Below are 26,158 nucleotides of genomic sequence, written 5' to 3' on the forward strand. Positions count from 1 at the left end.
AGAGAGAGAGAAATAAAATAAATATTGCTGTGATGTATATAAATGCTTGCCCTCTCTAGATAACTGGAAATGGGCTACCCAGTTTAACAGGTGTGAGTTTAATAGTCTTAAGACACTGGGAGGTTGTTCCATTTTATACTTCAATCAACAGCCTGTAAGTGCTCTTCTTTCATCACACCCTGGTCAGCAATGAAGATGATTATTTTGCTTTTAGTCAATTTGAGTGGCAGAAAATATCATATACCTTTTATAATCTGCTTTTCTTTGGTTAGAAATAAGGTTAAACTTTAAACTTACCAGTTTTATGTTTAGACATTTGCCCTAAAACTACCTGGAGATTTTCTTCCTCTTTTTCAATTTCCTGCTTTGTAAGTGAAAGTTGATTTTTTTTCTCACTAATCTGGACATTCAGTTCTCCTTTCTGAAAACTCAGTTCTTCCAGAAGAGATTTTAGTTCCTGTGCAAAGAAAAAGAAAAGAAGAGAAAAGAAAAGAAAAAATAGTCAACCCACCTTCACCAAGTTATGGATAGAAATTACTTTAAAATCAGTTCTGTTACTAACTGTCTCATTTCATAGAAATTCTCATTTGGAAACAAGCTCATGTTTGTGTTTTACGTCAAGAACAGCACTATATTTTACACTAACATATTTCAGTATAATAGAAGTAAAAAAGTAACACGTTATCTTCATTTAAAATTTATATGCAATATTTACTATGAGCAAAGCAATGTGTTGCAGAGAAAAAAGGCTGACTCGGACACATCTCCTGCCCTCAAGGGGCTTAGCACCTGGTCGGGAAATAAGGCAGGGAACAGAAACATGATCGCGAAAGGCTCAGGTGCCCTAGGAAATGTGCAGAGTGCTACCAAACTCAGAATCGAGAGAAGCTCCTTGCAGGGTAAAGGAAAAGTTGGGGAAGTCTTCTTAGTGGCATGAAGCTGGACCATGAAAGCTGGGTCGGATCTGGACATTCCCAGAAAGGGAATTCCTAGAGAAGAAACAGTATGAGAAAGGCACAGAGGCATAAAACCTTGGGCATGTCCAGAAAACAACACAGGGGGAGAGCCATGCACGGCAGCCACAGCATGGATAGATAGCACAACACCAAGCTCGTTACAGAGGCATCAAGATTCAGGAATTTATATTTGCATTTTAGGGGGAAACCAATGAAAATATCTCAAAATAAATCTATAGGACTATACTAGGACTCCTAAGAAAAACTATTGAAAAATGTACCCTGATGTGACTGCACTTCTCAGCTACTTCAGTTTCTCCCAGTCTCAGTGCTTCCTGGAGGTCAGCTCTGGCCTGGACCGTGCTTCCCTGGAGTAGATGCAGCTCCTCCTTTTTATGCCCCAACTGTCTGTCCAAGACAGCCATCTCCTGCTGCTGACCTGTTACCTGCATTAAAGAAAAGTAAAGAATGCAAAGCCTGACGAAGTGCTGAGATGGAGAATATTTAGTCCAGCTAAAGGTTGTATGGGGAAATAAGGAGGTAGTCTAATTCTCACAATCCTAGCTGCAAGAGTCAGGAAGGCCAGGCTGGGGGGCTGCAGGCATAAAATGCCTAATAAAGGCCTTGAGCTCACACAGGTAAAAACACTTAAATCACAGCAAAAACAACAATATAATAATGATTATCCTTCAGGTTATGGTTTTCAAAGAACTTTCATATCTATATTTTATTCCAGTTGACAACCACCTTGGCAATGAAAGCTAGGCAAGGATTTAAAAAATTTATTCATTTTGTAAATTTAAAACTTACAATTTTAAGGGCAATACATGTGTAGTTACAGAAAAGCAGAAAATGCAGACATGAAAAAGGAATAGAAAATATTCACAATCCCCCCTTATCAGATGACCATGTTTGTACTTTGGTATAGACTAAAAATTCAAACACAAGTATACATAAACACATTTAACATAAATGATCTCAGAGCATATTGTGTTTTGAGACTCACCTATTCAATAATATATCGTACTGAGTTGAGATTCAAATTTGGGTTGGACTCTATTCTTAACCACTAGGATATATAGCCTCATTTATGCTTTATACTTTATTATGTATTTTCCAGTCTTTTCTACAATCAAACATGTATTACTTTTTATAATCATAACACAAATGTAGGTCTCAAAGCAGCATGAACTGGTTTTCAAGGTGTCTACTGCCATACCTGGCTTTTCAGCTTTTCCAGCTCTGCTCTCTTGGCCTGCAGGAGGGTCTCCGACTCCTTAAGCACCTGCAGGTGATGATCCTCAGTGCGTTCTGCGGTCTCGATGTCTTTTTGCAGCTTCTGCAGCCTACAAAGCACCAGCAGTACTACAGCAAATCGGAAGGGAGACAGAGCCCCCAAAGCCGCCTTCCAGCACAAGCCCCTTGAAGGCCTGCAGAGGCCGTACTTACTCTTCTGTCAGTTTTTCCGTCTTCTTGGTTAGACACTGGAAGTCTGAGTCTTTTGCTGCAACAACTTTGTTTATCTCTTTCAAGATTTCTTCCTGCTCAATTTTGTGCTGCTCCAAATCCTTTGCGTCAGCCTGGAGCAATCTAAAACACATCTCTTTATTTCCCCCAGACTCCTTAGACTTGACGTGCATTGTTTATCACAGAGCAATTATCGTCCTCTTAGAATCAAACTTCTCATTCATCTCACCGAGTACATCAATGGCTGAGGGAGTCCACCTACCTGAGCTGCTGATCGGCTTTGACAAGGTTAACAGCAGTTTCCTGAGCTCTCCTTTCTAACTCCTCAGCATCTTTCTCAGTTTGCAATAAATTTCTTTTGGCATCAGTGAGCTTTTCAACAGCATCTTTTGTCTAGAAAAGAAACTGTCCTTAAAAGCAATTCAGTTACAATACTCTCTCACGGCTATTGGTGTCGTAAATTGGCATAGCTCTTGGAAAACAAGACAATACAGAAAGACTGATAAAAATGTTCATTCACTTTGACTCTCCAATTCTCAAAAAAGAATTCAGAAGAACTATTACACAAAAATGCTCATTGTATACTGAAATAATATAAGACTTGACAAACAATCGATTCAGTAAGTGATAATGCATCAACACAATGGAATACTGTGCAGTCTTTAAAATAATGACAATGTAGTAACATAGAAGAATGTTAATGATAAAATGTTGGATGAAAATAAAATTTTAAATGGTTTAAGCACTGTAAGAGCAACTATAGAAAACTATTTTGTCAACAAAGACAGAAAGGCTATGCAAAAACAAAAATAGTCATCTGAGGGTGGTGAGATGGTGGATGATGTTTTACTTAAAAATAATCTGTAATATTATTATATGTTTTTTTTTCACTTAAAAATATCTACCCCAAAACAACAACCAAAAAAAAAAGAAAACAAGAAATTTTAAAAAAAGGAAAACAAGAAATTTTAAAAAGAGAATAAAAGGGCTTCCCTGGTGGCGCAGTGGTTGAGAGTCCGCCTGCCGATGCGGGGGATACGGGTTCGTGCCCCAGTCCGGGAGGATCCCGCATGCCGTGGAGCGGCTGGGCCCGTGGGCCACGGCCGCTGGGCCTGCGCGTCCGGAGCCTGTGCTCCGCAGCGGGAGAGGCCACAGCAGTGAGAGGCCCGCGTACCACAAAAAAATAAATAAATAAATAAATAAATAAAAAGAGAAGAAAAAAGTGAAAAAACAAATATCTACCCAATTAAGTGGCAAGGAAGTGATTCTACCAATATTCCCTCCACATAAAGATTCTTCCTTTACTCTAGATATTATCTTGTTAAGTAAAACCCCATTAATCTAAGGATGATTTAATTATGGCTGAGAAACACAAATATTTAATAGTTTTGAAGTATTTCAAAATCTTCCTATTTATGATTTGGCAAGAACATCTTTTTTTTTTTTTTTGTCACCCTGGTTTCTTTTTCTGTCTAAAATAAGACGCTTACAAAAATGTCAAGAGAGGTCCAAAAACAGAGTATGGTTTGTACTTGGTTGAGCAGTGACTCACTTTTCTGCCAAAACACTCCGCGTTGCAGTTGCACTCACGTCAGAGGCATCTGTATGTGAAGCTCATCTAGTAAGTACCCCGTGTGGATGCAAGAGGGTTTGGCCAGCTCCCAGAGAGCTAGATATTTCACACCACACTTCTTTCCACTTCGGATAGCTGGTTTCTACCAGATTCATCAGCAAAGCATTGGAGAGAACTCACTATACACTACAGAAAGCCAGCCACGTCTCTAAGCAGTTTTTTATCCCCTTCTATGTCAGGTTTTAACAAGTCTGGCACATTCCTTACAAAATGCAGCACTTTCTCCTTTCCTCTTCCTTTTTAGCAATCTGCTTCCCTGAGTCATTTTGGGAGGATGAAGGAGGAAGAGCTTATTAGTCTCGGTTCACTTACTATCTCTGCCAACTACCGGTCTCAGCAATTTTCTTTTATACACCAGTGATACATTTTTCTCTGGTCCTACTCAAACCTATTTTCTCTCACAGTAATCTAATATGTGACAGAAGAGGGAAGTGATCACCTGAAAAGAGATGAGGAATCTTTTCCATTCTTATTAAAGCCATCATTCACAGAATTTCTTTAATAAATCCTTCATTTCAGTTCCTGGGTAATAGATTTCTATTCATTTAAATTGATCCATGTTGAAATAACAATATAAAAATAGTAGTTCCTGATGTGCCCCATATGGATTCGGGACTTTTGTTTTTTATCCTCAAATTCCCATCTAAAGCTCTCTTGGTGAGTCAGAACTTTAACTGTGTGACCCTGAGCTAGACCAGCCTCTGAGCTACATGTGCGAACTGGGCTAATGACCATCTTACAGTGCTGCCAGGAAGGTTAAATGAAGTGGTATTTATACAACAGCCAATGTGTGGCCATAGCAGGGGCTCATAAAAGGCAGTTCCTTTTCCTCCCCAACTTCCTCTGTGTTTCAGTCTTAAGAATACCACCTCAGGCCAAAAAATATTTGATTTTATATTACTATCAACTTGGAGAACAAAGTAAGAATAAGAGTCTTGTGAGGTACATTGTTATAAGAATATAAGATTGACCCACTTAATAAACAGGTATCACACCCGAATAACTTTTAAAAGACACACACAGGATAAGGAGGTGGGGTGTGTTAGGAACTAAATGACTTTCAGGAGCTTTAAATATGCTACTGCATTTAATTCATACTGAATTATACTAGGTTAATTCTAGTATAATTAGTATAATCCAAGTTAAGTAGTATAATCTAGGTTAATTATACTTCATTAATTCATACTGAACAGCCTAGGTTTTCTTAGCTTGAAGTTACAGAGGAGAAAAGCAGAGCTCGGGGACTTAAGCAACTTGCCCAAATCCTCACAGCTCCTTAACTAGAGAGCACAGCCTGACTTGGACCACTGTGCTCCTCACGTTTTCTTTCTAACCCTTCCTGCCGCCGCCACTGACAGCAAGCCAGCAAGCCGTCTCAGCCCAAGCACAGCAGCACATACTTTCTCGGTTGTGTGTGAAAGTTCACTCTCAGCCTCCGCCAGCAGTCGGTCAGCCTCCCTGAGCTCTGCTCGACGTTTCAGGAGGGTCTTCTCGATGCACTCAATTTCATCTACAATATCTGCATGGTGCCTGAGTGATTTTTCTATTTCTAGTTCATTCATAAGACTCTCAACATTTCCATCAATGAAGTCTCTAAAAAAATCATATATACACACTCATCAAGAGATTTTAAATGGGACAATATAGATACTTGTAGCCTAATGATAAAAAGATGCACAATGATTTTCTAGTTTTATATGAGAAGGGACTGGACAGACAGCTACATCTGATTTAAGTTCAATGTCTATGCTTACCTTTTTATTCAACATGGCATACTGTTGACAATAAGTGGATAATATGTATAATGTATGAGGCAGTTGTTTTGTCCTTTTAAATATAAAGATTATTTTTTCATCAGCACTTGGTCAAGACAATGCTGATACTTCAATTCTTCTGTGGTATGAAAATAAAACAAACCACTGCCTCAATAATCATCCATTCCCTCAAAACTATCCTAAGTTTCTACTAGAGTAAAATTATGGTGGCGATATTTGACAAATCAGAAAGCGTAACACAGGACTTGGTAACTCAAGGCTAAAGTCAAAATTATTTGAAAACGGGACTATCATTGACAGAAAAACATGAAAATAAATTCATCAACATATTAACAGATTAATTCTTCTTTGAACATTTCTGTGTTATCCAAATTCCCTAAAATGATCATTTATTATACGTTTATAACTAGGAAAAGAAGTGGTTCTCCCACTGCACTACACCCCCCTCAAAAAACTTCACCTTGGGCTTCCCTGGTTGTGCAGTGGTTGAGAGGCCGCCTGCCAATGCAGGGGACACGGGTTCGTGCCCTGGTCCAGGAAGATCCCCCATGCCGCAGAGCGGCTAGGCCCATGGGCCATAGCCGCTGAGCCTGCACGTCCGGAGCCTGTGCTCCGCAACGGGAGAGGCCACAGCAGTGAGAGGCCCGCGTACCGCCAAAAAAAAAAAAAAAAACCACCCAACTTTACCTCCCCCATATACACCTACAAAAATGAAATAACCATCCCCCAAGCCTTCAAACATCTAGTCCCAACCTTCTCTCGGTATGACCCTTGGTTTTGCCTGCTGGGTCTATCAGTCAGTCACTCTTGCGTTTGCTCCTAGAAGGCAGAGACCATATCTCACTCACCTCTATGTACTCCACAGGTCTCCCCCCAACCCTGGTACCTGGGCCAGTCTGGCTTAAGGGACAAAAACTGGGGAACTGTCATAATTCATGGTCTAGTGCAGAAGATGGGCTTCTACATAACTGACCCACGCAGCAGATACAAGAATTAGCTACCGGACCCTATGCCAGATGCTGGGGCACAGAGAGGGAGGCCCCGCTACTGCCCTTCTGGGTATCTTACAACATGGTCTGAACACTACGCCCAAGGTTGCCAACCCCAAACTGTGGGAGCCTGAGACGAGAAAGCTTTTCTGTCAGAGGGGATCCCTAACCTTCATCTGGAAAGACACACTGGAGTTAGGTGGGGGGCAGGTCGGGAAGCCATTTCGGGCAAAGGACAGCTTGTGCAAAGGTGGGGAGGCAGGAGAAAATGTGGTGCTTGGGGAAACCACAACAAAGTGTAGGGCCAGAATAAGCACAGTGTGGGAGAGAAGGATAAGAAAGAGAGGTAGGGTTCAGGTCTTGGAGGGCAGTATGTATGCTGGTGGGAATAAGAGACACAGGGCAGCGTGCACAGTGAGGTCTGCAGCCATGTCGAGGGTGGGATGGAGAGAAAGACACTAGACCTGGAAGGCCTGACCTAGGATGAGGTTGACTAAAGGCCAGGGCAGTGGAGACGAAAGAAGGGGACCAGTTTGAGAGCTCGTTGTGTATAGATCAGTAGGACTTGGAGAGCAGCTGGATGCCTGGGGGAGTGAGGTGTTTTCAGCCAGGGTAACTGGGGAGGGCTGGCGGTTGCGCCATTCTCCAAGAGGGACTACAAGAGGAGCTGATATGGATTATTGGCCAAAAGAACTAAGACTTGTCCTGTCCCATATGATAATCACCACGTGGCTATTAAATTAAATTAATTATGTTCCTCAGTTCTATTAGCTACATTTCAAGTACTCAATAGCCACACGTGGCTAAGGCTACTGTTTTGGATCGTACTGATCCAGAACATTCCCAAGATCACAGAAAGTTCTATTGGACAACACTGATTTAGGTTACCTTAATGAACTAATATCATATTCATCTGAATTATAAAGATAAAATGGCTAATAATTACTTTCGCTGTTGATGTTTCTGAATGGTTCTATGCAATTCTTCTACTTCGTGCTCTAAGTCTCTCTTCTCTTGCAAAAGATCAGCAGTGTTATGATGCAGTTCTTCTATTTCTTTCTCACACTGCTGCTTGGATACTCTCATCCACTGTTCCTGTTTCTTTGATTTTAAATGCTGTATTATGTCTTCCAATCTAGAAACTTCATTCTCCTGAACAAAGAAAGAAATGCAATACTGAAATATCACATGATGTCTCCCCTTCTTCCTGCCCAAAACTGAAATTAACAGTGATTAAAGTGGTATCTTTGACCTGATAATAGTGGTAGCTTCTAAGACTTCAGTATGAAAAGAAAAATTAAATCAAGCCAATTTCTTCACGTGCCATAGATGAAATTGATGGACCAATGGGTCTTATGACTCTTCCATCAGTCCAGCTATGGCTGATAAATAGTCACCAAGCACCTCCTGTGGATAATGTCTGGCTCCAGAGTTCAGCATCTAGCAGAAGACACAGACAGAGGTCTCTCCCTCCTCTGCACACATGGGAGAGGAGTTGGCTGAGAAGGATGCCTAGAGGAAGTGGTGTTCTGCCTGGTTTTGAAGGATAAATGAAATAGGAAACGACGACGCTGAAGAAATAATGTGCAAATGTAGGGAGGTATGAAGGCACATCTGGGAAACTACAGGAATAGCCGGGTACTGGTGGAGGCTAAAAGAACCAACAGAATTGCTATAAAAACAGTGTGCACTGAAAAACTGCAGGATAACACGAGTAACTACCATTTTTAACCATGTAAATATCCACAGTCCCGCTGACACTAGTCTGACCTACTAAAAAGGGGCTGGTGGCTTGGCACCCAGGTATCCTAGTCCTTTATCTTCCTCTCAATCTGCTGAGAGGAAAAGGAAAAAACAAAGAGCTCCAGGTGCCTTAAGTTTGAAGGAGGCCCTAGTAATGCATTTTATTTCTTTAAAACAAAAAAGTTATAAAGGAAGCTAGTGATTAGGAAGTAATCATTTCTTAGAATTTAGCCTAGAGGAAAATATGAAATACAGTAAAAATTTATACACAGTTAAATGAACTACACAGCCTACAAATAAAGAAATGTTATGCAGTCATTAAAATACTGCTTAAAAACGCTTCTAAAACCATGGGGAAAATGCTTGTAACATTAAGTGGGAAAAACAGGACACAAAATTATGCACACAGTAAGTTAAGAACTATGAAAAGAATAATCACTTTCACCACCCAGAGATAACCCCCACCAAAACCTTACCGTATGCTGCTCTTACATGTGTTCCTACACAAGCACACACAATATGTGCGTGTACAGGTACAGGCACTAGTATGTGAATATACCTATACATACACATTAATATAGTACTTGTCAATAGAAAAATATATAAAAAGCTTTCTAAAAATGGCTATTTTCTGGACTGAAAGCATTTTTGTTATAAAATGGTTAAACCAGGTTCGTAGAATGGCCTGGTACCCTAACTCCTGTCCAGAACAGTGTTTCACTAAGAGGATGCTTGCTCAGTTCTAAACATCAACCTTACAAACACACTTCTGGGATATAATCCACGCATAAGGAGGTCGACTCATTAAGTATACAACCTTACTCAGTCTCCCACGGAAGCAGTGTGGACAGGGGTCTTGTGTCTTTCCACTTACTAAGTTATGGTGCTCCGGGACATTGCAGTGCAGCACGCCCACTGGGATGAGGGGGATGGAGAAGTTGGGGGGTGGAGGCCCATATACGATGGGGGCCCCAGCGGGAGGTGGGCCATAAACAACAGTGCCAGGAGTGAGAGGTCGGCTGTTGTTGGGCAAAGGAGGAGGTGGTGCATACAGAGCCATGCCCTGGGGTACAGGAGAACCATCGGGAAACACGGTATACATCATGTATCCAGGAGGAGGCACAAATGGGCGGTCCTCTTGGTCATCCAGCTCGCTCTCTTCCTGGCTATCTCCTCCACTGTCTGCATCTTGAAACAAAAAAACCAGAAGAGCATTTTATTCCCATGGCTCACTAGGTAAACATGTTCAGTAGAGAACAGCAGCATTTAGGCCAAGATACCAGAGATGTGAAAATAAAATTCTGTAAAAAAGGTCAAAAGCAGTTTTGAAAAGTGAATCAAACAGGGATGCAAATTATCTTCACCAGGTGAACTTGAGTTTTTCTTTTTTTTTTAAACGAATGAACTTTATTTTTTTAATTAAAAATTTATTTTTGGTTGCATCGGTGAGCGGGGGCTACTCTGCGTTGTGGTGCGCGGGCTTCTCGTTGAGGTGGCTTCTCTTGCTGCAGAGCACAGGCTCTAGGTGCACGGCCTTCAGTAGTTGCAGAATGCGGGCTCAGTAGTTGCGGCACTCGGGCCCTAGGGCCCGCAGGCTTCAGTAGTTGTGGCACACGGGCGTAGCTGCTCCGTGGCATGTAGGTCTTCCCGGACCAGGGATCGAACCCGTGTCCCCTGCATTGGAAGGTGGATTCCTAACCACTGTGCCACCAGGGAAGTCCCTTGAGTTTTTCTTATACCTAACTGTTGGGTTTTTTCCATCTTCATTCATTCATTCATTCATTCAGCAACATTTGGGTGCCTGCTTTGTGCTATGTAAAAGATCAACAGAGAAGTGCTGTGAGATCCCACAGCTCCCAGCTTTACCACTATCAGGACACACAGCCTCTCTCAGGTGTTGGTTCTCTTACTTATCTCCCCTATAAGCAGGAACTAAGTTTTTTTTTTCCACTGATGAAGAAAGCCTAGCACACAGCAGGCACTCAATAAATAGTTCCTGAATGAACAAATTCTCAGAAGGTAATATTCCCATTTTACAGATTAACAGTCTCAGACCAGCTAAATAATTCCCCTAGGATAACAGTTACTTAGTGAAAGTGCCAGCATTTACCCCAGGTCTGACTCTTCCCCCTGGAGCTCTGGAAGACGGACCTGTAACACTTCATTTCAGTCGAGCTAATTAGTGCCATCACACGAGGATGTAAACTGCCATATTCCAGGACTGAAGGTGAAGATACCGCTCAGTCTGCTGGGAAAGGAAGGGAGGAGGAAGGGTCCAGAAAAGGAGTGTTGTTTGAGGACCTGGGTCTTGCTGAAGGATGAGTAGGAACAGGTTTGGGAGAGAAAGGAGGAAGCAGGACATTCTGAACAGAGGGTTCAAAACATGGAGGTGTGAGAAACGTAGCATGCAGTGGGTATGGCTGACATGTGGGAGAGTGACAGAAGGTGAGACAAGAGGTCGTTGGCCAAGACCAGGTCACAGAGGGCCTTGCAGAGCAAGCTAAGGAGTCTGGACTGTGTCTTATGGATTTTAGGGAACCAATAAAAGGTCATTAAACAGGCAAGAGAAATGCAACTTCCCTGATGTAACTTACCTCTATTTGAACATGATTTATGTAACCCACTCCTGATGGGAGAATAAACCCAGTATCCTGAAGCAGGTGGAGGTACACTGCCTTCCTTCCCATCCTGCCATGGTTTTCTGACAGGAGTTGAGGCTGCATACTTTAGGCCAACACCAGAGTCCTTGGTGGCCTGGGAACTGTGGCTGGAAACCTAAAATAAATGACAGCAGAGCATACTATCTCTTAACAAATAAAAAGGCCGATGTGGAGAAATGTCAAAGTCTAGAGCAAAGTTGAGAAAGAACTGGTTTCTTTTCATGTATCGTAATTCTCATTTTTCACAGGCAGAAACGAGACGTGATTATGTGGTCATGTAACCTGCATGGGTGCCAGCCTCCCGTCTCCCGTACTCATCTTTCCTGGTGGTTTCTCTTCTTTTGCCTAGTCCTTGATGGCCCAGCAACTAAGATCAAGGAAAACAGGAGCTTTCAAGGCAAGCTGGGATATTAGTCTCCTGTTGTGCCAGGAGCTTGGAGTGGCTTTAGAGCTCTGCTCTGTTACTCTCCCTCTCCTTTCAGTTGTAAGTCGACCCTCCAAACCCTCATCCCACTCAGGCTTACAATGTTTTGCTCTAACCTATACTGCTTCCACCTGCAGCCCTGGCTGTGACACGGATGTCTGGCTTCCTTTAGATTTCTGGGAGGAGGATTTCAGATTCTGCTTTTCGGGGTTCTGATTAAGTCTGAACAGCCCGGGGATCCTAGCGTGTGAGAGCTGCTTCTCCTGACTGCTGTTGTCAGCTGATTCTAGCAGGATGTTGCCCAGCCCCTTGCTTTGGATAAGAGCCACTTACATTCCTCTCCTTCCTTCCCACATTCAGGCTGCAAGCCCTGACATTCTGCTCCCTGAACACCCCTCAATCCATCTCTGCTCTAGCTCCACTGCTCTGGCTCTGGCTTCTTCCATCCCTCACCCGAACAAGTTCAAACAGCCCCACACAGAGTTCACCCACTACAAGTCTAGCTTCCACACTCCGCCTGAGTATTCTTCCTAAACTACAGCTCTGATCACAGCACACTCAACTGCAGTTTCCCAAGGCCTACATAATTAAGTGCAAGGGATTTTGAGGCCCTTTTTCTTAAAAAAAAAAAAAAAAAAAAAAAAAAGCTTGACCCCAATCTACATTTCCTGTTTCACCTTTCACTGTTCCCATCCAGTCCTCCAGCCCCACAAGGGGCTAAGCCAACTCTCCTCTTCCTCACAAGCTGTTCCCTCCCTCCTGAAAGCTCATCCTTTGAGGGTTGCTAAGTGCTGACTTCAAGCCCCTGTTTGTGAAGCCTTCTTCCCTAAACATCCCTATGAGATAAATCTTTAACATTTCTCTGCAACTAGGGCACGGAAGTCCAGTCTGTTGTCACATGCGTGTCACTGTTTTGTAATTACATTGGTGTGCTTGTCTTCCTCACCAGCCCATGAGCTCTTTGAGAGCAGGGGCTATATGATTCATCATGGTTCCCAACCAAAGCCTTGTACTTGACCTAGACCTCAGTAAGTACTGAATGAATGTGTTAAAAGGAAATGCAATCCAGGTGCCTATTTTTCTGTCTGAGACTCTAATTCTACTGCCATTTTCTAAAGGCTCTCTGGGCTCAAGTCACTTTATCTACCCTTATAGGATCCTTGTTCAGGGACCCCACACATATCACCTGAGCATGAGTGGGCAATTGCCACATTCCTTGGGAATGCCCTATTTCCATCTCACACAGCACAAAGTATTTAAGAACCTCAATGCATGGCTTAGCCTAGATATGTTGTTCTTGAGACCTGATCACAGATTTAGGGAAGGCAACACCATCACACTTTCTTAAAGAAAATTTAGTATATATTCCCAGCACCACAGACTTCCTACTTTTGATGACGATGGTGGTGGCATAAAGTACCAATAGCCTCGTCTTTTGAAAGGATCTGCCATGCTGCTGATGTAATCATTCTGATAAGAAACTTCACGTCGGAGCTCAGAAATTTCTTCCAAAACATTTTCAAAGCCTCCTCTGTTATCTGTAAAAGGAAAGCCATTCTGTGAAGTTGGGTATGAAATCATCTACTTCCTCTCTCTCTCAAAATACAAAAGTGATTCCACGAGAGCCAATGACTTTTATCAGTTCCTCAAAGGTGCCGTTCAGCCTGTCCTTTGGTAATAAATTTTTATTGACACTTTAAGAGGATAGACATATCTTACTGCTGTTCACTTATAAAGTGAGCCAGAGAAAGAACAGATTTGTAAACATTATTTCTTTTGAAAATACAAAAATAAATCTCTCTCTTTAATCAAGTCCCTTGATACTGCACTTACTTACATTTTAAAAAGTGCTTTAATTTATTAAGCTAATTGTCACAGCTCTATAAATCGAGCATGGAATTGATCTGTAACAGTTAAATAAATTTGCTAAAGGTAAAAAACAAACACGATGATTTAATTTTAGAACTACAAAACCACTACCAAAATCAAAGCCCAATACCTTACCAGCCCCAGTGAGGTCTAGTAAATTCCGCAGTCTTGCAATCTCTTTCCTTTGTCTCTCCATGGTCTCATTCAGTTTTTCGACTTCTAGCACCTGTGAGTTTGCTCCTCTGGTGCCTACCTCTACTTTCTCCATCTCAATTCGAAACTATTAAAAAATCACATATAGAAAGTTGCCAATGAATATTCTTTCCCAGATGCATGTCTCCTTGCAGTAAGATTATAATTCTATAATTTTTTACTTATACTTTACTAATGAGGAACTGCATTACTCCTTACATTTAAACCATGCAATGCCTGGCACACAGCAGAGAATCAAGTACTGATTGACTATACCTCAAAATTCTTTGAGATGTCGCCTACAGTAATTCAATCTTTTAGGAACTGATAAGTACCCAACAAGGAGGCGGTCTCATGGGGGTACCAGCACTGACCTGCTCCTCTTTATCCCTGAGGAGATTCTGCAGGAGTTCGATCTCCGCTTCTGCTCGTGTCAGATCCCTGGCGGCTTGTGCTGCCTTTCTGCTGAACCTCTCTGTTTCCTGCAGCTCCTACTGGGACGGAGGTGTGAGAAAGGCACCACTGCTATTGCAGGCTTCCCTCTTTCTTTCTTTCTTCCTCTGAACGAGTCCTCTGCTTTCATCAGATCGCCCGCCTGGCTACCCCATGCACACGTGGTGCCAAGTCCCACCTTATCTGTGCTGTTCCTATGATTGGGCAGCTCACCCTGGCACTCTCTGGGGGCCAAGTGGGCAGGGCTCTGCCATCAGAAAGAGCAAGGACTAATTTTTTCTTCTCTGTTCTACAGTCTTCCATGACTGGTGTCTCTGTGGACCCCCATGGTTAGATTTTCCCTCGTATGATTTACTGTCTTAATCTCATAAGCATTTGCATCTGATAAAGACTGTAACAGACTTATCTCAGTCAGGAGTCACAATTACCCTGTGAAGTGACATATTATCGTCAGACTGCACAAGATGACGAAGACAAAAAGTTGAGGTTCAGAAGGATTATACAGCAAGCCTTGAAGACCTCTGTTCGGATGTGTATTGATAGGTACCTCCCTAAGCAGACCCCTACACTTTGAGATAAGGACAGTATGTTTCATTTGATGGCTCCTTTGGGACTCAATAGAGGACAGGACCCATGGCAGGGTTGTGACGGGGGAAATACAATCTTCAGGTCTGAAGAGGAACAGACAACTTTATGGTGGTTTATAAGAGAGCCAAAGTCTATAACAAGAGATCAATAATCCAAGTTGCTATGTTTTTTGACAGGGGCAGCCCTGGTGGAAACTTGTTCTGTACGTGGGGACTCACCTCTGTGCGCTCCTGGTTAATTTTCATAACGGTTCCATGAAGGGACTTGAGCTGGTCTTTGGCAGTGGTGAGCTCAGCTGTGGCCAGCTTATCAGAGGCGGCCACAGCTTTCTTTAGTTTCTTCAGTTCTTTATCTAAACCAAGAAACTGTGCCTGAGATTTGGCATCTTCAAGTTTCTTCTAAAATAAAAGAAACACTAATTAAAGAGATGAATCATTTGGTAGCAATGAATTAAGACATAAGCCCCACGAGGGCAGGGACTCTGTTCACACACCCCATGCCTAGAATCATACCTGGTACTCAGCAGGTGCTCCTGAGTGAATAAATAAATAACAACACCTCAAAGCTGTATGATAACTTAGAATGAAATCAGTATACTTAGTCAAGAATCTTCGTGATCATAAATCCATTCATTTGTTATAGAAACATTTCTTGGCACCATCACCAAGCGATGGGCCCGCCCCTTGTGATCATGGAGTCAGGCACTGGGCATATGGTGGTAAACAAAACAGACTTGGCTGCTGCCCTCAAGGAGCTTATAAGAGACATGTATTAAACAAACACTCAGATGAATGTGTAACTAACACTGTGATCACTGCTCTCGAAGGACAGAACAAGGTACTATGTGAGAGGCCAGCAGGGGAGACCCAGATTGGTGGGGGGAGGGCTTTCAGGAAGAAGAACGGTGGAGGGACATGGTCCAGGAGAAGGAATGGCCAGGAGGGAAGACAGAACTTGGTAAGTCTCAGGAACTGAAAGAAGCAGCATGGTAAGAAAAGGAGAGAGCTCAACAGAGGCGAATCATACAAGGGCTCAGAGGCTGAAGAATTTTTGTCTTTATCCTAAAGACAACAGAAGCTGCTGGAGAGAAGGGGAGATGGGGAGGGGCTGACAAGAGCCTATTCATGTTTTTGGAAGAGCGTGTTAGCTGCTCTGTGGAGCAGGTCATGAGTGGAAGTGGAGGACTGTCAGGCGGCCACAGCAGTTGTCCAGAAGTGAGATGATGGCTGGATGAGGGTGGTGGCACTGGAGAAGGACAAAGTGCAAATATTCCAGAGAGATTTTGGAGGCAGACTCAAGAATACTTGGGAACTGCTGGGTTCTCAGTGAAGCATGAAGCAAGTCATTCACTGGGGCTGGGAGAAGGGAGAGGGTAGATGCGAGACGTGAGAAGGTACGAAACAGTGCAGCAAGGGAGGGAGCTTACCACAGAAAAGGGTAATGCTGCCCATTTGAGGCTGGCAAACATTTATAGTGTTACTGCTATGCCTGGATGGGTGACTTTTTTCTTCAGGAATGCTTAGCCATGGGTACAGGGCTAAAGAAAGCAGATAGTTGCAGTTTTGTCATAGAAGATAGGAGAAAAGAGCAAGGGATTTGAGGATATTTGCAAAAAATAGCGATAGTGGGAGGCCATGGAATTTAAGTTGGACAAGGAAGAAAGTAAAGACAGGAAAGCCTAACACACAGAAAAGGTGGGGGTAATGCACTGGGATTATCAAGAAGGTTGAAAACCTGTCAGCATGACTCATCCCAATAGCATTTAAGCCCCACCTAACTGACTCTCAAGTCACTCCTTACATCCCAATTCCCTTACTTCCATCTAGCATGGCACCCTTGTCTCAGGCTCTTGATTTGATGACATGCATGTAGGTCTCTCTAGGTCAGGTCCACCTCTGGGCCAGCAAGGCAGCCAGAGGTGACCATGGATCACACCCCTCTCAGCTGCCCCATTGCTGGGAGCAGGACCCTGGCAGTGGGGACTCATATGTCTCTTTCCTAGTCTTGCCCACCTTCTTCTCTAACTCTTGGAGTTGGGCCAGAATTCTCTCCTTCTCTTCATCAGCTTCCTGAAGTTGGAGATCTGTAAGGCCTTGGATTTCCTCCATACTTTTTAGATTTTCTTGTAAATAGTGAATTTCATTCTCTAACTGCTGAATTCTTGCTTTGTGTTGCCTCTTGTCAAAATCAATCTGTGAGGAAATCAAGTTTCAAAGATGATTTTTTAGCAAAATATGTTTTGAGCAAAATAAAAACCTTCTAGAAAATTATATTTCATTTTACTAAAGAGTAAAATGAAATGCTGTGCTAATGAGTTACTGGGGGATGGCTTTATCACCACTGTTCTCTAGGATCCATTTTAATGTTTGCCTCATCATTAAAATAATTACATCAAAAACTCAGATTCTGGCACTTTACTACACTCTAGCGATGTTATATTAACTACTTGCATGTTAAGAAACATCTCTCACTTGCTTCCAAAACAAGGAAAACACAGCGTCACAAAGAAGCCTGACTTTGACATCAGTAATCACATTTAGTTGAATTTTAGTCACACCTAGTTTGACTTATTAGGAGTGAAACTAACAACAATTACACTGTATTTTTAAAAAGTATACCTTTATTAAGGTATAATCTACATAACAGACACTATTTTCTTTCTTCTTTTTTTTGGCTGTGCCGGCGGCTTGTGGGATCTTAGTTCCCCAACCGGGGATCGAACCCTGGCCCTGGGCAGTGAAAGCAAGGAATCGTAAACAATGGATCACCCGGGAATTCCCTACACTGTATTTACATGAGAAAGGAAGCACTGTAATTTGCTGAAAAATATGAATGTTTTCTAAACACTTCCCTCTAGCTGCCTCTTGCCCTTCTCTTACTCTTGCTTCAAGGGCTCTCTCACAGGCCTGTCTGAACTCTTCTTGTCCGCTGGCCAGCTTCTCCTGATGCAGAGCCACTTCTTCTTGGAGTTTTCTCTCTCTCACTTGAGCTTCCTCTTTTTCCCACTGGGAACGTGTAAGGATTTCACTGAACTGTTTCTGCAAATCAGCGAGACTTTTCCCTAAGACATCTGAAGGGCTATGGATTCTGGTAAGGGGGGGAGAAAAAAAGAAGGTATAAGTGTGACATTTTAGTTTTGATGCTGGTGCAAACATGCCAGTAACATTAGTGCAGAAGTAAAAAGAGTTGTGAGGAATGGGACTGGTGTCAATCCGTAGCAAATTACTGTGCACCTCCTGAGCGCAAACCATTGTTTTATTAAGTGACTGTTGCCACTCTGAAAGCACAGGCTCCTGTCAGGCTAACAATGTGCATCCAGAGAATAAATGTCCGTTTCATAGATTCACATTAGCCTCAGTTTTCTTTTGATATTCATTTTCTATTTAAAATACATAATGTGACTCTACTTCCTGACCATCTGCAGTAAGCTTTCAAGAATGAGTTACTCATAAAATCTTTGTGTTTTTTAAATTAAATAATACCGAAAAGTATAAAAGATTATAAAAATCAGTGACAGACAACTTGAATTAAGCAATCTGTGTCTCACTCATGGTAATATGATACAGGAAAAGGGAAACCTTACGAAAGAACTCAGCCATTGACAGTAGTTGGAAAGGTGATTTCATCCTTGAACCCCACATTCACAACTCAGCCCACTCTCTACCTGGAGGTCTTGATTTTCCATTACCTCATCTCCCCAGCTCCTGATTTCAGTTTTCTCCTCAGCTCATCTACACGAGCTGCCACTTCTTCTGGACGAATCAAACCATCAACTACATGGTTAAGGTGATTCTGGAAATCTTTAAGTTGCTGTTTTAACAGATTATTGTCATCCTGTGGAGGGGGTGAAATGGAGAGGGGTAAAAATTACCAAAACAAAATAAAAAATACACCCCAATACACACACACAGCCCATATTATTTACCATATAACAGTTCCAGTCAACTCCCTTTACCAATTTTTTAAAAACCCTTTTCACTATGGCAGACAATATCTGAATCTATTGGTTAATCCAAAGTCACAAAAGACACAAACAGGCATTACGATGTGTCCTGATGTGATGCAAAAAAGAAGTACGTATGAACACTACCTAAGACTGTCTTCTTGCCAAAGAGTAAATAACGTGAATCTAAATAAGCCTCCATATGTGCATAAGAACATGTTAATCAAGGCCATGGGGATGCAACCACCAAAATCTAGACTATGGGAAACTCTACAGGACAAAGACCTGGTTTTCTTTCGTATGTAACAAAGAGAAAAAAAAGAGCAAAACTATAGATTACAGGAGACAAGAGTCAAGTCATCCAAATGCAATGTGTGCACCTTATTTGGATGCTGATTCCAACATAACACTTCTAAAAAATTTATAATTTGAACATTTTGTATAATTAAGGTATTTGACGATATTAGGGAGTTATTGTAATTTTAAGGTGTAACGACAGTATCCTTGTTTATGCCTTTTTTTTTTTTTCTGGCCATGCTGAGTGGCTTGCGGGATCACAGTTCCCTGACCAGAGATTGAAGCCGAGCCATAGCAGTGAAAGCTCGGAATCCTAATAACCACTAGGCCATCAGGGAACTACCCTACGCTTCTTTTGTAAAGCCTTATTTTTTAGAGATACATACAATAGTACAGTATTTACAGATAAAATCAGATGTTTTGGATTTACTTCAAAATAATTCAGTGTGTGAACAAGTGTGAGGGGTGATGTGTGGAGGGTACTATAGATGAAATAAGACTGGCCATGTGTTATAATGAAGTAAGAGAGTCCATGTGTTGGGCTTCCCTGGTGGCGCAGTGGTTGAGAGTCCACCTGCCGATGCGGGGGACACAGGTTCGTGCCCTGGTCCGGGAGGATCCCGCGTGTCGCGGAGCGGCTGGGCCTGTGAGCCGTGGCCGCTGGGCCTGCGCGTCCAGAGCCTGTGCTCCGCAACGGGAGAGGCCACAGCAGTGAGAGGCCCATGTACCGCAAAAAAAAAAAAAAAAAGAGTCCGTGTGTTGAAACTGTTGAAGATGAGTGATATATACATAAGGATTCATTTAGTATTCTATTTTGTATATGCTTGAGAATATACATAATTCAAACTTAGAAAAAACAAAAACAAAAAACACCTTCCCATAATACTCAGCCTTATCTGCCAATCAACTGAAAAATGGAACATCTAATACTGAAGTTCTCTAATAGCTTACAATTCTCTGTGGGAGTATTTGTTATATGCTAGGATATTTTCACTAAGAAACTAATGAACATAACTAGACCTCAGAATTAAATCCAGACAGTACCTCTTTCAAGTAAAAAGAAACTGCTAAAATTTCCCTAAATTGTACAGAAAAATAGTTCTATGTCCTAAGCTATTGACTATATTCCCCTGAATACCTATATTCTACTTAAGTGATTTTCTTCAAACTCGGTATGACATTAGGTTTTTCATTTTTTTTTAACACTGTTAACTAAATCGGAGAATTAGCATTGCAATGAACGTGCCTGTCCACCTGCAGTCTCTTATCCATAAACCGTCCTTGCCCTTTGCCCTGAGGCACACATATTTGCACTACTTTCTAATCCTGGCCACAGGTGATCTGACGCAAGGACAGCCAATCCACTGAGTAGCCAGAAAACAAGTTCTCTCCCTCTCCAAATGTGAACCAAGATCCAGTCCAGCAAGTCTGCATGAGAGATAGACCTGTAAAGTTATGTCAGCTCGGGGCTGCGGTTGATGCTGGGCCAAATGCAATGCCCAGGGAGACAGAGAAGGAGAAATGAGAGCCGCAGAGGCCCTGGAAGGTTCACAGAGCAGCTCTTGGTCACCAGCAAGCTGCCTATCTCCTTCCTTGAGCTAGTGTTAGTAGGTTTTGGTTCACTGCAACTAAATGATTTCTGACAAAGATAAATGTAGAGTGAGTTTAACTTGTACTCCGCATCAGGAGGTCAGTAGGTCAAGTAACCAAAGGACCTAGTTCCAACTAAGAGAGTCTTACAGCATGGACCAGCATTCCGGAAAGCTGACCTCAATTTCTACCTTGGAGAGAGACCCCTGAAGTCCTTTTCTTTAATAGATGTGTACTGAAGTATTTATGGTTGAAATAAAGATGTATGAGATTTTCTTTAAAATATTCCAGCCCCCCCCAGAAATGTGGATTAACTGAAATAACAGCAGAATATTGACAACTGTTTAAGCTGAGTAAACGAAAGGGCATAAGGCTATCTTCTCTCTGATTTTGTGATTATTTGAAAATTTCCAAGGTAAAAATAAAAAATAATAATCCAGTGAACACCCAATACATACACACAACACACACAAGAATGGAAAACATGTATATCTTTTATGATATTTACTTCAGAAGCTGAAATGATAGCAGTAAAAATTAAATTCTAGGTAACTAGATTTTCTTAAACTTTGAGAAAAAAATATTCAAGGCATTGGAAGAAGAGAGAGAGATAATTTGGGTGAGTTTAGTCTTATTTGTCACAAACCCCCCTAGATGAATTTTTGGAGCCTTCCCCCAAACCACATAACTCTGCCCCTGGATTTCTGGTGAAGTGTAACAGCTGCCACCTCGGTCAGCTAAGTCACCCCTGACCTCACAGATCTGGAAATCTGCGTGTTGATCCAGGTACTTGTTTGTTCAGACATGTGTCCTCTTTGAGAGCGTTTAATTACCTGGAAAATCCTGTCCACCTGCTTCTCGGGCAGTTTTTTGGGCAGATTACTGTGACAATAGCTATAAAAATCGTCTGCCAAAGAAAACTCTCATAAATGTTAAGATGACTGCATTTTTAATGACATTCCTTCTGAGAAGGAGACTGAAAACTTTACAGTTGAGAAGTTCTACTGCAACTCATTCTAGTTAAATTCCTGGATAATTACAAAGATATTTCAGTGGAAGAAGAACGCATCAATCTGATAATTTAAGCTCAGTCTGGTAACAAAGTCGTTTCTAGCGGAAATGCAAGGTACTGCTGTCCCCCGTGAGTTTACCTAGTGTTCTCTGTTTACTATCGACACTGCCTCTATCTCTTAGTACCATAACAACAACATAAAGGATATGCATATTAATAATCTTAAAATGATCGCAACAGAGGCTACGGTACTATCCCATCCAGAATTCAATTTTTCTAATAACTCAAGTAGCTTACTACATGTAAGAGCAGGTTGTGAAGTGTCTGACATAAAGATGGCAACATCTTTGGGTGTCCCATATAAGAATGTATTGGGAGCCAATAAGTCTCTACCTGCAGCTGTTTAAGTTGCGTGCGGAGCTCACTATTTTCTTGTTCCTTTTCTTCTGAGAGCTGGGCTTTTCCGAGTGCATTCTTGAGGGCTTGCTTTTCTTTCTCAAGTTCTGTTTGAACAGCTGATTGTTCTAACTATTGCCACAGGAAGCAATGATATAAAAAATGTAAAATAGCAATAATTTATGATCTAATAAGGCACAAATAAATTTACATACACATGCAATCCCTTGGGAGCTTTGGTTTTTATAACAACTCAGTTTTACATTTGTACCCCCAAGTTTAAAAGCCCAAGGTAAGTTTTTCACATGCCTCCTTAAACTATTAATACATAAGGAAGAGGAAGCATCAGAATCAGCTCAGCCCAGATACATCAATTCAGAATCTCCAGGACTGAGCCTAAATACCTACTTTTAAAAGCTCTGTGAGTGATTCAACAGTTACTGCTCTCTTCTCCCGTATACCAATATTTCTCACACTATGGTCCTCAAATACCTGCATCAAAATCACTTGCTGCACCTGTTAAAAATACAGATGCCTGGACTCCCTCTCAGACTTGATGGGCCAGAATTTCTAGGGCAAGGCCCAGGAATCTGCATTTAACAAGCATCACAAGTGATTTCATATAACTAAAGGGTACCAATCATAGATCTGTAAATCAGAGAGAGAAGATCTGTTATGCTTCACAATCTCGATGTGTGCTTTGAAGACCAATCCTGGTAATCCTGATTCAAGGAAAGGAATGTCCCTTCATTACCATATGAATTTGTGAAAAGGTCAGACTGCTGTAATATTTTTGTCAAGACTTATGAGAAAAAAAAATAAAGGATAATGGAAGTACAAAAGACAATGGATTTTAAGCCAGTAAGGGCTGGCTTAAAAACTTTTGAAAGAAGAAAATTTATTTCAAAGAAGATGCTATCCAGAAATTGAATTTACTATTATTTAAAAGTATGTATTTATTGTTATTTTAATTGTTTCCTTCCCAACCTCTTGTTTTCCACACTCTCATCAGGTCAACTATAGTTTTATAAAACTTGGTACTCTTAAGAAATATAACACTGACAACTGTCAAATGGTCATTTGATATCTAATAAATAAAGGAACACAAAGTAATACAATTACTATAAAAAGCCTATTTTTATATCCTTTTCTAATCATATGAATGCCATTTTACATGAATTCCTGGGATTCAAACTATCTTATTTTTAAAAAATAATTAAATTTAAATTATAGTTGATTTACAATGTTTCAGTATACAGCAAAGTGATTCAGTTATACAAATATATATCTATTCTTTTTCAGATTCTTTTCCATTATAGGTTATTATCAATACAAGATATTGCATATAGTTCCCTGTGTTTCCCGATTTTACATACAGTAGTGTGTATATGTTAATCCCCAATTCCCAATTTATCCCTCCTCCCCCCTTTCCCCTCTGGTAACCATAAGTTTGTTTTCTATGTCTGTGAGTCTATTTCTTTTTTGTAAATAAGTTCATTTTAGATTCCACATATAAGTGATATCATATAATATTTGTCTTTCTCTGTCTGATTTACTTCACTTAGTATGATAATCTCTGGGCCCATCTATGTTGCTGCAAATGGCATTATTTCATTTTTTTTTTACAGCTGAGTAATATTCCATTGTGTATAAATACCACATCTTCTTTATCCATACATGTGTTGATGGACATTTAGGTTGCTCCCCTGTCTTGGCTATTGTAAATAGTGCTGCTATGAACATTGGGGTCCATGTATCTTTTCGAATTAGTTTTCATCTTTTCCAGATATATGCCCAGGAGTGGGATTGCTGGATGATATGGTAACTCTACTTTCAGTTTCTTAAGGAACCTCCCCTTCTCCATAGTGGCTGCACCAATTTACATTCCCTCCAACAGCGTAGGAGGGTTTCCTTTTCTCCACACCCTCTCCAGCATTTATTATTTGTAGATGATGGCCATTCTGACCAGTGTGAAGTGGTACCTCATTGTAGTTTTGATTTGCATTTCTCTAATAATTAGGGATGTTGAGCATCTTTTCATGAGCCTGTTTCAAACTATCTTATTTTATTTAACTTTCATCCAGTTAGAACCTAATGACACTCCTCATGTGCCAGGCACTGAAACAGGCACCTACAATCTGGGCATTCACTGTGCTCTGAGTCTAGCAGGAGAGACAAACAATCTAAACAGATGATTTCATACACAGGCTAAAATGCTTTGACTGATCACAGGTTAAAGGAAAATCAAAGTAGAGTCCTGAATCCAGACTTTCAGTAGGCATAACAGATGGTGAGGGAGGGCTTCCTGGAGGAAGATGCAACCCATTTGGCTAATAGCTAAACAAGACTCTATTTTAATGTGATCAAGAATATATTATAACTGGCCTCTGTCTTCCTCTCTGCCCTTATCTCTCACTCTCATTCCCTACTCCTCTTCTCCCTCCTGGCATATTGGAGGCATACTTTCAGCACTTCAAATGCATTAAGCTCTCTCTCCTTGCCTCTCTGCCTAGAACACATCCCTTACCTCTACCCTTTCACCTCTGCTCCCTCTGCACAGCTAAATCCTAGTTCCCCTTGAAGTCTCGGCTGACATACCATTTCCACAGAGCAGTCTTCCCTGACTACCACTCCCCTAGCACAGAACCCTATTGTTTTCTTTGTCTGACACCTGTTTCACCTACCAGATTGTCAGCTTCACAAGGACACAACAATGTCTGTGCTATTCCCTACAGCATCCATGGCACCTGGCCCTTAATGGCCAATCGATAAGTATTTATTGGATGAATAACTATTTCACTAATTTGCAAGTATAATTAAACTAGTGGGTATTTCATCCAACCAGAACAGGAAGTAGCAAAGTAAAATTTAATGTCAACTTAAAAGAGGTCTCTTAAAGCTGTTTTGAGAAAGAACAACTAGAATTTATTGATTACCAACTGCTAGGTGCTTTCAGGCCCATTGTCTCACTTAACCTCACCATCACCCGCTTTACAGATGATGAGGCATTTGTCAGAGGCTCAGAGCCATGAAGTGACTTGCCCATGTTCGCACAGGGGTCATATTTAAGCTCAGAATGTCTGACTCCAAAAATGTGCTCTTCCCATCACTTCACACACATTATATTAAAAAGTGTTTAATATTAAAAAGTGTTTAATTAAATTAAAAGAAAGCTGTTATGTTAAGGCCCAGTCTACTTGGTTTCTAGATGGCTTTGTGCTCTTACTTACCTGGCTGAGCCTTGTTAGTTTTTCCAACTCTTCTTTGAGCTGGGTGGCTTCGGCATCCTTTATTTTTAACTGAGCCTCTAGCTCAGCCTCGTAGGCACTGAGGTCTCCTTGGGTCTGCTGCAGGGATGCATTCACCTCATGCTGCTCCTGAAGGGCGCTTTCTAGCTCTGCCAGCTCCTACAAGGATTCAGTGTTTTAAGTACAGAACCCTCACTGTGCTGCTTAAGCATCTGCAAGTCATTATAAGTAACTTGAGCACTTAAAGCAAATGCTGGCCAGCCAGTGCTGGCCAGGCACAGAGAGTATTGAATGGCAATACGATGAAGCTGCAGGCTGTGTGAATCCAGGCTGGAAAACAAAACACTGACTAAATGTAATCAGAAAAATCAGTAAGCTACAACATGTTTTCCAAAGTAACCAGTTGTGTGATACTTTAAACGAGTCTTATGTATTCATAAGAAGAAAAAAAGAGAGGAGGATAAAATTTGAGGCCTATTTTCCTTCAGACACTGGAATAAATGTTTTCACATTCATTATTATTATTATTTGTGTGTGTGTGTGTGTGTGGTACGCAGGCCTCTCACTGTTGTGGCCTCTCCCGTTGCGGAGCACAGGCTCTGGATGCACAGGCTCAGCGGCCATGGCTCATGGGCCCAGCTGCTCCACGGCATGTGGGATCTTCCCGGACCGGGGCACGAACCCGTGTCCCCTGCATCGTCAGGCGGATTCTCAACCACTGCGCCACCAGGGAAGCCCCATATTCATTATTTAATTACATCCTCACAGTAACTGTGTAAGGCAAGGTATTATCCCCGTTTTATAGATGAGGAAATGGAGAATGAAGATCTAAGTAAACAGCACAGAGCTGTACAGCTAAAAAAAGGACAGAGTCAGAATATGAACTGAGATTTCTGACTCCAAAGCCCACACTCTTCCTATTA

General features: G+C 41.6%; 1 protein-coding gene across 24 annotated transcripts in view; it reads right to left on the reverse strand.

Annotated features, from left to right (window-relative positions):
* The window catches only part of CNTRL (centriolin), an 88,651-nt gene that overhangs the window by 17,375 nt on the left and 45,118 nt on the right, over window positions 1-26,158 (reverse strand). For 21 of the 24 annotated variants that reach the window (XR_010841875.1, XR_010841873.1, XR_010841872.1 and 18 more), the window contains 18 exons: window positions 25,218-25,394; window positions 21,985-22,119; window positions 18,438-18,583; window positions 17,629-17,836; window positions 16,762-16,941; window positions 14,968-15,147; window positions 14,083-14,199; window positions 13,652-13,796; window positions 13,037-13,185; window positions 11,158-11,338; window positions 9,438-9,751; window positions 7,767-7,972; window positions 5,457-5,649; window positions 2,686-2,816; window positions 2,406-2,546; window positions 2,176-2,302; window positions 1,238-1,402; window positions 298-457 (listed from right to left, as the gene is read on the reverse strand). Coding sequence is in view for 20 of the 24 variants with exons in the window: in XM_059072980.2 (XP_058928963.1) it covers window positions 298-457; window positions 1,238-1,402; window positions 2,176-2,302; window positions 2,406-2,546; window positions 2,686-2,816; window positions 5,457-5,649; window positions 7,767-7,972; window positions 9,438-9,751; window positions 11,158-11,338; window positions 13,037-13,185; window positions 13,652-13,796; window positions 14,083-14,199; window positions 14,968-15,147; window positions 16,762-16,941; window positions 17,629-17,836; window positions 18,438-18,583; window positions 21,985-22,119; window positions 25,218-25,394 (3,055 nt within the window). In the remaining 4 variants the exon portion in view is untranslated. The remainder of the gene's footprint in view (window positions 1-297; window positions 458-1,237; window positions 1,403-2,175; window positions 2,303-2,405; window positions 2,547-2,685; window positions 2,817-5,456; window positions 5,650-7,766; window positions 7,973-9,437; window positions 9,752-11,157; window positions 11,339-13,036; window positions 13,186-13,651; window positions 13,797-14,082; window positions 14,200-14,967; window positions 15,148-16,761; window positions 16,942-17,628; window positions 17,837-18,437; window positions 18,584-21,984; window positions 22,120-25,217; window positions 25,395-26,158) is intronic. The other 3 variants (XM_067040840.1, XM_067040838.1, XM_067040834.1) reach the window with 2 other exon arrangements.

The sequence above is a fragment of the Kogia breviceps genome, chromosome 8 (genome assembly GCF_026419965.1).
Source record: "Kogia breviceps isolate mKogBre1 chromosome 8, mKogBre1 haplotype 1, whole genome shotgun sequence".
NCBI classification, from domain to species: domain Eukaryota; kingdom Metazoa; phylum Chordata; class Mammalia; order Artiodactyla; family Physeteridae; genus Kogia; species Kogia breviceps.